At 39.2% G+C, this 14,094-nt stretch overlaps 1 protein-coding gene across 2 annotated transcripts in view; it reads left to right on the forward strand.

Moving 5' to 3' along the window:
* Positions 1 to 14,094, forward strand: part of LOC306873885 (neuropilin-2-like) — a 74,003-nt gene that overhangs the window by 1,930 nt on the left and 57,979 nt on the right. For both annotated transcript variants that reach the window (XM_079423413.1, XM_079423414.1), the window contains exon 2: positions 7,427 to 7,604. In XM_079423413.1, the coding sequence (XP_079279539.1) occupies positions 7,427 to 7,604 (178 nt within the window). The remainder of the gene's footprint in view (positions 1 to 7,426; positions 7,605 to 14,094) is intronic.

Raw genomic sequence — 14,094 nt, forward strand, 5'->3', positions numbered from 1 at the left:
AAGCTTTCAAATAAGCAGAAGTGATCAGGCTGCAACAACACAATGTCATCCAAGTTTCCACAGGAGAGTGTTTTCACAGATATTGCCAACAATACGTTCATTTTAACGATAACAGCAAGACTATTAGGAGAAAATAAGAATTTTTGTAATTGGTCATTTGACTCAAAACCTCTTAGTTACTGAGGTGTTGTGATAATACACTTCTTAGTGGTGTTTTTGTGCAGTCATCTCTATGCTCTGGTCCTCTCAAATAGCATTCGTTTATTTACAGTGCAGCAGCACCTGCAGTTTTAGACCAACAGGTTGAAAAAATGATGAAGCAGCTAGAGTTAGTGGTGAAAGGTCTTCAAATAATGGAAAGTTGCAGCTGTGAATGAATGAACCCTCTTGCTTATTGTGGCTTGATTTAGGCTCTCTGCCATTGTTGCATTATTGCTCTTGACAGATAGGCTACAAACTTTCATCATTGGAGCAGCTGGCTTACGCATTGCAAAGGATATTGCTTATTAGGAATAACCACTTTAAAGTTGCTTGACTAAAGCAGCTTTAAAAAACAGGGCTTGCACTGTTTGAAGTGCAGAGTTGAGCAGTTGAATAGAGATGGCATTTTACAATGTTGTTTATTTTTTGTGATCATTAGCAACGCCTGCAATGACATTTTGATAATTGTTTTCATATTTACTCTGGGGGTAATTTGTGCAAACAGTTTTGATTTGCAAGCCCATATCTTGTTGCAGACAATTATGCCATTATTTTAAGATTGGGTGTTGAAAAACCCATTTGGACTGGAGCCTGAAACCGTACACATGCAGCGCTCTCGTAGGTACTTCTGTAACGCCCCCCTCCCAGAGCAGCATCGAGCTGCAACAAGCGCAACACAATGCACTGAATGGACAACAAAGACACAGCATCTCTTGTGTGAGATCCATGCCTTTAGGGGCCTTTATCAGTTTTTTTTGTCTTGTCCTGGCCAAAAAGTGACACATTGACCCACATAGAATGATATCAGACTGTCCATGTGTTAACAGTGTCGTTGCAGTGGCATATTTTTTTTTATTCTCAAAAACACTATTTTCACCTGCCTCTCTAATTGTGCCTATTTACATCTTGTCAAACACCTCAAATCTGGAACCTTCAGAGTGCTTACTATTTAAGTGACAGAGAGCATATTAAACTGCATTTTACTGTTTTTGAGTGGTGTTTGCACATGCAAAACATGCTGCCATTATGCTAGGATGTAATGGGTGATTGCCAGGGTGTTGCTATGTGTTTTCAGAGGTGGTATATAGTGTGTTTCTATGCTTTTGCTAGGATGTTTTTGGTGGTAACTTACTGATAAAGGACACACTTCCATGATATTTAGTCCTTCTACGGGATGCTTATGCATATTTTATCAGCTGCCAGGTAAACTCCCACATCTGATTGATCTCCAAGCTGCACAGTTTGTTCATATTTGTAGCAACAGTGCAGGTTTAACCAAAGTTTATTTTTTAGGGTTTGTTCAAATCACTGAAACGCGTTGCAGTTTTAGTAATTATGATAATTGCATATGTTTGCAGCTTTTCTTTACCTCTTGGACAATTTTTTTGTGTCCACTTTAGCTTTACACACCTGATTAAAGGATAAAGAGACATATATAAATACTTCATGTGAACAAAGCACTTAGTTTTCCCCAGCGTTCCCGTAAATAGACAGAAAGACGCACACACGTATCTACATACATCTTCTTTTCATCTTCAACACCCTGAGTGGTTGTGTATGCCGTTTCATCCTATTTTTCTGGGTTTCGTGAATACGAGAAATACTAATCTATGCAGTAGCTAGCAGTCTCTGCTCCGAAAAGAAGGTCAGAAATTTGCATTTGGGGCCAGGAAACCACGACCGGATCAATCCCTGCGGAGACAGTGGGTGCCGAGAACTCCCTGGATTACTTGAATTGAGGAGGAATTAAAAATATAGCATAAATAATTGAAACGGCCCCTCCTAGTTAGTGTCATTTTCAGCTTTTAGTGGAGCATGAGTGTGGGTGTGAGAGGGAAGACAGACAACGTGACACATTGATGTTTGTAAATTAGGGCACCGCAGAAGTTTCGGTGAAAATTTATGATGCACGATCAGATGTACACTGGGAATTGGTGACTGAAGTGCATTATAAAATCTCTCAAATCTGACTGGATGAACTGCGTTTCTGAGTTTTTGTAGAATAGCTGACGCACGGACACCTGTGACCGTACAGCATTTGAATTCCACGTAATTTTAGAAACACCCTAAACTTGGTCTAATAAACTTACTGTGATTTACTATTATTGCATTTAGTTTATTATTGGATATTGATGTCTAATCTTGTGGTTTATAATGCTCTAACAGTGCTGCTTGTGAAGCTTGGTAGCTCTTTTATAAATAAATTAAAAGGTGTGGAATCCACTCCATAAAGCAAAACCAAGACATTTCAGTCATGAAAATGAAACATTCATTGTTTTTTTTAAAGGGATAATTCAACTGAAAATTCTGTCATCAGCTGCTCACCCTCATGTTTTTACAAACCTATATGGAAAAAGCAGATCAAGTATCATAAAAGTGGTCAATATGACTTGTGCGCCATATTTAATGTCTCCTGAAGCCATATGAAAGCTTTGTAAGAGGAATAAAATGAAATTCATTTCATATGGACGACTATTGGACTCTTTTGGTGAGTGCTTAGATGGTAGTGAAACTCATGAGAAAGAGAGAATGAGAACGAGTGAGCGAGAAAGCTTTGGTAAGGATGAATGGATCAGTGCTGATTTCCTCACCGCGGGTGACAGCACTTTTTAATTAAGGTGTGAATGGAAGGATGGAGAGAGAAACAGAGAGAAAAAGAGCGGGTGAGAGAGATGGAGATATATCATGGTCTCTCTACATGGATGCAACTTATCGCCACAGTAACAGCTCAGCACAGCAATGGTTCCATTAATAGAAATTAATACCAGCAGAGAGGAACACAAAACATCTGGGTGCGTGCTCAGAACATACACATACAGAGTTATTCGTATTTAGAGGGCTGTACATTTTAGATCCCTTTTTGTCTTTAAAAGCATCAACTAGAACCTCATGTTATTAAGGGATTAGACAAAAAAATAGAAAAATCTGTCATTATTTCCTTTACCTTTCCTATACCTTTTATGTTGTTCTAAACATGTTTGACTTTCAGACTGAAATATGAGTCATTGTTTACTGGGAATCTTTCCCTCCAGTGATCCCTACCCATTGCAACCGTATCACACCGGAGTCTGTGAGTCGAACCTGAGAGGTAAACCGGTCTGATCTGATCTGAGATTTTTTTAGACTGGTTTTGTAAACTGGATTAGTTGAAAAGACAGACCAGACATGGCTGTTTCTCTTATGAACGTGTGAAGAAGAGCCAGGGATGTCGCGTTTAAAATGATGATGTGCAGTTTGAACGAAATATTAATTTAGATATCAAATCTTTTGAGTGAATTGGTTGATTTGGTTCTCAAAACTAGCTTGAATTATTTGTTCACACAGACTCACCGAACCAATGATCCAGTCACAGCTCGATGACTTTCAGTCTGTTCCTTACAGAAAAGATGGCACTCATAGGTTATGTGTTTTTCATCATTCCCATTTCAACATCTGCTTTTGTGAAAATAAAGAAAAATATGAATTTGAAATTACATAAGGGTGAGTAAATAATTTATTTTGGGATGAGCAAGCCATTTAAAGTTACACAAACCTTATTTTTATTCTTTCTTCATTCCAGCAACCAGGTCTGAAATATCTTATCGAGGCTGTCTGTAGCCCCTCTCCCTTCTGTCTCTCTACATGAAAGGACAGATCTGTCTAAAAAGTGCCGAGATCGCAAAATCCCCCCTTATGGATTTATCCTCAAGACCCTCTTCCCTGAAAACACACAATAGCGTGATAGACACAGCCAGAGAATACATGCAGACAGAATGAAAATGCTAGAATGATTGCTATCTGTCTGTCCTTTTGTGTTCCTGTAATATATTGGGTAATAATACTGAGATGAGGTGAGGAATTCATGGGAGGAGGGCTGCAAGGGAACTGTCAAGTCATCTTCAGCACAAAATAAGAGGAGAAAATAAGGAAGAAGAAAATGAAACCTATTTTTAGGACCTTTTTTTGCAATGTGACATTATTTGTGTGATGACTGTAAACACAAAAATCCTCAATGTAATGCAAATAATAATCATAATACATGTTATTTAAATGGTTTTCGCTGTAATTTCTAGCTTAATTTAGATAGATGGACACATGCATAGATAGATAGATAGATAGATAGATAGATAGATAGATAGATAGATAGATAGATAGATAGATAGATAGATAGATAGATAGATAGATAGATAGATAGATAGATAGACGTATGTAAGTGTGTACATATATATTACATACTCTTTGTGTGTGCACTTACGTTTTACAGGCTAGCTTTTCCCTTTCAGAGGATGTAGTTGAAAAGGTTTGGCAGGATTCGGTTGTTGCCTTAAATGCCACCTCATTTTAAGTGTACCTTTTAAAAAGACATAATAGCAGTGGAAATGTCAACACCTGAAAGAAGCTCCAACCACACTTCTACCTTTTATTCCGGCTCTTATGACTGGCACGAATGGGAGTCTTGGCTTCAGGCGATACTCAACTCCTTGTCTCAAGATTTTCCACCACACCAATGCATAGCGCTGAAGATCTTTAACGTGGTTTTAGGATGCCCTGCAGCTTGCTTTTGAAGGGCAATTTCACAAGTTTTCAGAAAATTCTTAGATTTTGTGAGTTCTGGAGTTGTGCATTTGGGGTTGAGTCTCTTTGTGTCTTACAGTGTCTCATTTTTGTTTTGATTCTCCCTGGCTGCATCACTATTCCTGTGTTGCTTAAATATTAGAGACTCCATCTGTTCTCATCCGGGTTATGATCGTATAATTCATGCAATGTTAGAAATGTGCCCACTGGTATAGATTCTGATATACGCTAGTAACATATAGGATAAGGGCGAAGTAGTCATGAAGTTTGTTCTGTCAGAAAGAGGAAGGGTTTTCCTAACGCTAGCTAGACAGCCGTGTTTATCTATGTATTTGCAGAAGCCAACATCAGACCCAGAACTGTCAATCAAACCACCCTCTTCCTCTCTGAACCTGCACTATTCCCACTTTCCCTTTCCGACATGTGCTGTGATGTATCCTGCGAAACATAAGCGTGTTAGCCAGTTCCACTCACCTTTTGTGGAGATGTACATTTTTATAATACAGAAAATGTAATCTTCAGGCTTGTCTTCTCTCGGCTCTCAATATCTGAGTCATTCCTTTCATGCAGTACCTTTTTAACTCTGTAACCTTTAAAAATTAATATGCTTCTATTTTATAAAAATATTCACAGGTCAAGCTCAGACACTTCAGCTTTATTTAGTTTAATGTGATTATTTATTTGCACAAAATGAGCAGGACTGAAATGAAGAGCTAAAGTTAGTCACTGCTAAATGAGGGAGTGACCGATAGCTTACTCGAGGATGGTATAAAGCTTATTTTGATGTATATTTTTTAATGCCCTTTGAACCAGGATGAAATGTGTAAGAGTTGAATGTTTTAAGCTGTTATTTTCTCACCACACTTCCTAAGGGATGATGTCATTCAGGAACTGGTGTTTGTTAGTTAAGGGATTTTACAAAAGACTGACAGGATATAAAGTGCATCAAGGACATGGGGGAAAACCTGTAAAATGATGACCAATTCAAACAATATTTCCAAGAAACTTGCTGAATATTAAAGAGATAGTTCAGCCAAAAATGAAAATTCACCCTCATGTCATTCCAAACATATAAGACATTAGTAGATCTTCGGAACACAAATTAAGATATTTTTGATGAAATTCGAGAGCTTTCTGACCCTCCATAGACAGCAACACAACTGACATGTTCAAGGCCCAGAAAGGTAGTAAGGATACCATTAAAATAGTCCATGTGACATAAGAGGTTCAACCGTAATTTAATGAAGCTACGAGAATATTTTTTGTGCACAAAGAAAACAAAAATAACAACTTTATTCAACAATTTCTTCTCTTCAAAAAGCATACTTGTAGCTTACGGTTAAACCACTGATGCTGTCCGTTGCTGTCTATGCAGGGTAAGGAACCTCTCAAATTTCATAAATGATATCTTAATTTGTGTTCCGAAGAGGAACAAAGGTCGTACAGTTTTGGAACGACATGAGGGTGAGTAATTAATGACAGAATTTTCATTTTTGAAGGAACTATCCCTTTGCTAGTTTTTAATTTTTGCAGAGAATTGCACACATGCCACCAATGGCATCATCAATTCAAACTTAAATAATGAACTAATTTAAAATAAATATAATTGTGATGTTCTGAAAAAGAAAACATATTTGATTTCCATTTATGCAAATTGTGAGCTAAGTATTCTGTGAAGGTGACATGCTGCATAGTAAGAATGACCCATCTGCTAATTCCTCAGTTGTCGTTTGGCTGGTATGCGGTTAAAAACCCCTCACTGCACGGTTGTCATGGTGAAAGACCAGAAAGTATTTCTGTCTCCTAATCTTAGCTCCATTTAGAATAATAATGACCAGAGTGATATCCTCTATGTGTGAGGGCGGCATGAAAAAGGGCTGTTGCGCATGTTAGCATGAACGCTAGCATATGGAAGGAGTGTTTGGTGAAGATAACAGAGAAACCACGTTGGGTGAGGAGGTTGAAGAAAGGCTTTGTTATGCTGGATCCCATTGCAGCTTTGGGGGTGACCTCTTGAACCTCCAGAGAAGAGACCTGCGTGTCACTTCCTGTCTCATAGTTGGCTGTGGTGGACTATTATATCTTTTAGAGAGCATCGGAAATGTGTTGAATGTTTCCAGACTTCTATATTAACATTGTGGGATAGCTTAAAAGAACATAAGGTAATTGGAAATGTGGGCATAATGTCATGGAATTGTCAAATTAAAAGCTTTATTTACTGTAGAAAAACAGTATCGACATACCAATGCCATTAGGGAGATGTTATTTTAGCGTTAAGTCAGCATTCCCAACCATTTTTCTCCAACCAACTTCTATAATGAGATGTATTTTCAAGAGGCCTCTGTGACATCATCCAACATGCACCAGTTTCTTGCAGGAACTTTTATTAACGAATGCAGTAGGGCTAATGTTGATTTAATGACCGTTTTAACTTCATATAGCATTTCTTTTATACCTCGTGTGTTTTGACAAATTGATAAGTATTCCTGGTAGCCATGAATTGCTCGCTCAGGAATTTGGTAGCTCTTGTGATTTATGTGTTTAATTTGCCTTGAGTTCACGCCGTAATGCTTGACCAAATTAGTGTTAAGTATGTGGCTAATAACTAACTTATCGAACACTTTACCTCACCTCACTTTCTTTATATTTGTCTCTCTCCCATTTGTCTTAGTTGAGACATGCGGAGGCCAGCTGGATGCCAGTAATGCTGGTTACATCACATCTCCAGGATACCCTCTGGAATACCCACCCCATCAGAGCTGCCAGTGGGTGATCAGCGCACCCGAACCCTCACAACGCATCGTGCTAAACTTCAACCCCCACTTTGAGCTGGAACGACTGGATTGCAGGTGAGAAGAAAGTCTGGGATAAAGGAAATTAGCTGGAAAAAAGGGGGAAATTAAGTTCTCGCCCTATGGAACGATAAGCATGTGTATGCAATTAATGTACCTCCAATGGAGCATTTGCAAACCCTGCCCTGTGTGCGGAATTGTTGATGAGGCAAAGTGGAAGATAAGGGAAAAGAAGGCGTGAAAGAGGAAGACGTCGAAAACACATAATTTATCGGATGAGAGAGAAAGATGTGAGTCAGGGGGAAGGGGCAGAGAGGATGTGTGAGAAAGAGATAGTGGTACGAAGGATTTGGGAGAAAAAGCGAACCGGAGAGGTGGAACTATGTGAAGAGAGGAATGACGTTGAGGGTGAAGTTAAGAGAGATATAATAAGGTTTAGAGCGAGTCTAAACGGCTTACGCAGGGATGTATTGCAGCTGTCACTGGGGTCGTCTAGAAGGCTTTTTGTGGAACTATTTCCCCTCAGCTGTAAAATTAATTACGTTCATCCACAGGCTCTCGCTTCTCAGAGTCTGACTTACATTACAATGACCAGTAGATCAGTTCTACCAATGTCACTCTGTTTCTTTTACCCTATAGGACAGGGACTGGCAACTCCGGTCTGAGTTTAGCTCAAGCTCTAATCAAACGTCAGCTCTCCATGACCAAAGTTGCCCCTGTCCCATATAGCTATGAGACTTGGGATATCCTAAAAAGAAATGTGCGCAGACCTGCTCCTGCTAGGCCACTATCCTGCAAAGTTTAGGTCAAATTCTAATTAAACATACTTGAACTAGTTAATGAAGACTGTAAACTTCCAGAAAAGTGTGTTGGCGCAAGTTGGAGCTAAACTCTACAGGACATTGGCCTTTCAGGAGCAGGATTAGACACTCTTGTCCTACAAGGTAATTGTTTGAGACACTTCTAACATTTGGACAGATGGCAAAAGTTTTCAAATTGAATTCAGGTTCAGAATTTTTAATGGAGTGTAGAACTCTAAAGGGGCATTCACACTTTTTATAGGAGCAGCGACTGCTAGCAATGAAACGAAGTTGAGTAGATGTGCAATGTGGCGATCTATTCCCCAAAGTCATGACAAATAACAAGTTGTACAATGTTAACAGGATAAGTCACATAAAAATAATTTTTTTGTTATCATTTTCTCCCCAAACCTGTATGACTTTCTTTCTTCTGGGGAATCAAAAGGAGAATACTCATCCACAGGTTTGATACAACATGAGAATTAAAAAATCATGACTGAGTTTTCATTTTTGGGTGAACTTTTCCATTAAGACTCTCTCGACGAATGACAAATGGTCTTGTACTTTGGATACATTAGTCAAAATTACTGTCTGGGATTTTACTGTCTGAAATTACTATCTGTCGACTTCAGGGCTTTATTGTCCCTGCTGCTGTGAAATTGATGTTGTTTTTAAGCACTTTCTTTTATGAGTGGTTTAAACCCGCTGTGGCTTTCCCACGGGCCGCCCATGTACGTGACAGCAACAGAGAAGGGTGTGTCTCAGTTACATCTGTTGGATTCCCCTAAAAAACAGCCAGCTATGACTATATGGGTACCATTTAAATTAATGGTAAATTAATGGCCATGTGTGAAGTCCTCATATATATATGTACAGTGCCTATAGAAAGTCTTCATACTCCTTCATTTTTTTCACATTTTGTTATGCTGCGTTATTATGATAAACTGTTTTAAATTACTTTTTTTTTCACATAAATCTACACCCCACTCACCATAATGATAAAGCAAAAACTGGATTTATCACAACTTTACAAATGTATTAATAAGGCAAAACTGAAAAAATTACATTGCACAAGTCTTCATACCCTTAAAGAACTTTGGCAACAATTGCAGCCTCAGGTATTTTTGGGTATGATGCAACAAGCTTAGCACATCTTCATTTTTTTTTTTTTTTTGCCATTGTTCTCTGTAGATCATCTCAAGCTTTGTCAGGTTGGCTGGGGACCATCGGTGGACAGACATTTATAGCTTTCTCCAAAGATGTCTGATTGGTTCCAAGTCCCAGCTCTGGCTGGGCCACTCGAGGATGCTCATAGAGTCTGGCTGTGTGCGTAGGGTGATTGTCATTTTGGAAGGTGAACTTTCAGCCCAGTCTGAGGTTCTGAGCGCTCTGAACCAGGTTTTCATTGAGGTTATCTCTGTATTTGTACAGATTAGTTGTGATAAATCCGGTTTTGTATAAACAAGCAAGATATTGTCTGCTTTCTGCTTTGTGGTAGCCACATTTGGAGGTTTTATCCAAACAGTCAACGGAGAGACACTGGGAGAAAGAGGTAGAGATAGAGAGAACTACAGACACCAAAAATACACACCTCAGTGTCTGATGTCTTTTGCTGATACAGCTCAGTCTAATGCCCCCTCACTTCCCAAATGAACATTCTGGATTTGCTGTTTACAAATGTTCAATCTCTTTTCCTGCTTGGGTGGCTTCATCAGGTTGGACAGCTCTGGCTGTATTTGTTGTTCAGATAAGGATTCCTAAATGAGATTTCAGAAAGGTATTACATTGAAACACATTCCCTATTGGACTCCAAAAACAGGCGAAAATGCTAGGCCTCCTAGTTCAGGGGAAAATGTAAAGGTGGTTGCTTGAGAGTATGTGAATGATTTGTTAGTTACAGTAAAACTAGGTGTTCAGTCCTGCTCTTGGAAGGAGTCCTGCTCCTTGATTAGTTGGCTTAAGTTTGTTTAGTTAGGGTTGGAGCTAAACTCTTCTGCAAGGTGCCCCTCCAGCAGCAGGAATGGACAGCCCTGCTGTAAAACAACCATTTGTAGCCATTTCAGAGTGGCCAATCTGAAGCGATATGAGCGACAGAGACTGTTGACGATATGACAGCCAACAGTACAGCTACTTGTCAACCTTTAGCAATATAATCGCTGTCAGTGTGGTTTCCCCTTTAGACCTTAGTAGTCTGGTGTAATGAAAATGTTCAGGTGTGCTCAGGGAAATGTTTGTAACTTGCAAGTGTCCGAAACAAAGCTCTTGGAACAAATTTCAAAGATTAAAGTCCCAAACTTTGGCGAATTAAGTACATAGTTCCTTGGAAGTCTCATTGTAGTGGTCTGGTTTCCTGACAAACTGATATAAAGCTGTGCACCGTGCCATAGCGGATATTGAGTAAAACCAGCCCATCAGATTAGAGTTTGCCATTTTGGAAAAGCTCTTTTTTTTGCTTGCTGTGTGCACCACACAAATATCCAAAACAATGGGCAATAATTGTACATTTAGGTGCACAGCTTGTCACCGGGGCAATACTCTTTGCACCTTATCTTTGCATAAAAGGTGCATATAATTATCTTAGAGTAGTATAATTTGAACCCTTGAGGTACTATTATGAACCTTAGGGGTAAATAAGGTACAAACATGTCCTTTTATAGGTTCTACCCCATTGACAAGCTGCTTTACTTAAAAACTTTTTTTCTGAGAATGTAGAGTCCATCTGAGGCTTTAGCAGGGAATTAATGTTGCCGTTTATATGCCGTCAGTTCAGTAGTGGGCTGAAATTGAGATGTAAGGGCTTTTGTAGTTGTGGCTTGCAAGATTATGATACCAGAAAACACACTGTCCATTTACCACACTCATTCTTAACCCTCATTACTCCATCTCACAGTCTGAATAAGGGAAAGGAAAGTGGAAAGAAATGTGTGATGAAAAATTGCAAGAGGTGTCAGATGCTTTATGCTACTGTGCTTCATAAACTGGTCTCTTTCTAATGGTCCACTTCAAGTGTCCATCTGTATTTTGCTATATGTACAATGAATCATCGTCAGCACATTTAAGCGAGGTATGATTGAAAGGCCTGGCTCCGTCTTTTAGATGGCAAACACTTACACACACTAGCAAGCATATTTATATTCACCTTGTGCTTATGAGTGCTGGCTCGGAGTCTCTGTTACTCGGAGGAGCTGCCGCGGTTTCGCTTAGCTTGCACAATTTACTCTAGACAAGGTCAAAGCAGCTTCTTGTGTCCTAAACCATACTAACTAATGTGCTTCTAAAAAGCATCTTGTGGTTCACATGATGTAGTTAGGATAGGTGTGGTATCAGTGACATTTTTCAAGGGGCACTTTCAGCAGCACATTTTTATTCCAGGAGCAAAGCCATATGGCTTTTACCTGGAGGGCTGTGAGCAGATAGATGCAATAAAAATGGCAAATTAAATATCTGGCCATATCTTTAATGTGATCCTCTTCTCCATTGAGATGAAAGAAAAAGGTCTATCTATCTATCTATCTATCTATCTATCTATCTATCTATCTATCTATCTATCTATCTATCTATCTATCTATCTATCTATCTATCTGTCTATCTATCTATCTGTATGTCTGTCTATCTGTCCGTCCATCCGTCCGTCTGTCTATGAAGTAATTTTTTTCAGTGCATTACTTCAGGTCTCCACCCAGTTTGCCTCATTATCATTCTCCAAATAGATCTCCATTATATTTTCTCGCCCTAACACATTACTCTATATGCAAACAGCAAGTTGCTTCTGAATGCTAAATACTGAGTTCACGTAATGCATATAGAGGAGGAAGTAAATTGTTGTAGAAGGATTTAAATGTTGTACTGCAGTGGAAGGCCTTTAGTTGAAACCAGATCTGATGGAGAATCACCTCTCAGACATAAAACATTGACAGAGAGACAGTTGTTTGGGCTGAGGAGGGAATCTAGAAGAATTACTGGTAAGAGTGAGACAGATGCGTGTGATAAAGTCTTCATCACTCAAGGGAGTCTGCGCTCTACTCAGTTGATGAAAGTTCTCACGTTTACTATGCAGCGCTATCTGCAGATGTTGAGGTGCTAAGCTATTGAGCAGCATCAGTGTTTCTAAACTGCAAGCATGATATCACCCCATTTCCACTTTTCCTCAGGGAAGGGGATCAATGTATGTCCTTTGCCCTGAATGAAGAATCAATGCACCCAGCACGTTCAGAAGAGTGAGGTCATGGTCAAGAAGGTCACAGACCAGTGGAGTAAAGGCCACAGGGGTCATGTGCCCAAAATGAGCATCACATAAATAAAAATACCACAGTTACAATAAACAGTTATAATAATGGCTTTTCTTGGATCAATAATTGCTCAATGAACATTATAAATTGTTCCCAGCTGCTATAGTCTCATTGGAAGTTGTCGTAAAATACCTGCACAAAGCTTTTGACTGCATATCAGTTCAATTCAAGCCACAGCCTAGTTCGAAATGTAACTATATGTTCGTCAGCATTATTGGCAAGTACATAAATTATTCATAATTATTCCTATGTCCACTAACTGGCCACAGTTAATAAATTCTTTGGTTGTCAATGGTCTTTATATATGTATAGATCAAAGTTAGCAAAGACTTGTCTCAGTAGCTTGATGATTTCATAATTATTCAAATAGGTCAATAATGTTTTTTTTAGGACACAGAAGTTTTAGTGATGTTTTTAGGGCATTGGAAATATATCAGCAACCCCGGAGTGTATCAAGATATTGATAGCTCCAAAAAAATGCAATCAGTCTGGAGCAGTATAAAATGACACATTTGGGAATTCAAAGATTTAAAAAAGTCTCTCTTTACCCTGAGAAGCCAATTTTCCCCGAAAAAAGTTTTAATATCCTTGATGGAAAAAAGGACCTAATGCATTCTGATAAGGCCTAAGGCTTTCAATGGCAACATAATGGGAATTGGGAGACGGCACGTTTTGACGGGAACTTGCTGAGTCTTGGAAGGACAGAAAATTCTCTTTTCTAAAGGTGTGAGTTTTGGAAAAAAATGTCACAAATGTTGATTTAAAGCCAGTTTTAGTGTTGTTTATGAAAGCCTCAGGCTCCTGTGGTCTACCCCAGTCATCTGTAAATGTCAGCGCTGTTTCGGACAGCCATGCTATTTGTTTCCCGACCGGATTGAAGATGGCAATCCTCCCTCCCCCTTGGGAACCCTCCCCGGCATCTATTTAATATTTCACAGGCACTTATAGCTTATTAGGCTGCCCCCCCGGGGGCCGAGCGTGCGGCTTTCCATGCAGACTCTCAGCATTATTTAATTTCAATTTTAGTGTCTTGGCCAGTTGACGAGCTGTCCTGGAGCACGTCCTGCGGCTGCTGGCCTAAAAGCATGGCAAAATTCAAATGAGCGGCCATTGTGTTATTCAATATCGAAAAGCCAATGTGATTGTGTGTCAGATCAAATTATATTCTGAAAAAGCCATTGAGCTGAGTTTGAGAAAGATAGAACTACAGTCTTCATAGGATAACAAAGATATGCTACGCAGCCTATCATAATAGCTGTTTGGTTCCAACTATGTTTCGTTTCCAGGAATCAGTAAGGAAGCTACACTTTGGTCAGATGTGAAATGGCTTGTCGAAATCAGTTTTGGTTCGTGTACTAAAGTTGAGGTAAGATATATCAGTTCCTTTTTACTAATAGCCAGCAGACTTTACATGTTACATTGTTTACATTTGACAGACACTTTTATCCAAAACCAACT

Source organism: Barbus barbus, assembly GCF_936440315.1.
Source record: "Barbus barbus genome assembly, chromosome: 8".
In the NCBI taxonomy this organism is placed as follows: Eukaryota; Metazoa; Chordata; class Actinopteri; order Cypriniformes; family Cyprinidae; genus Barbus; species Barbus barbus.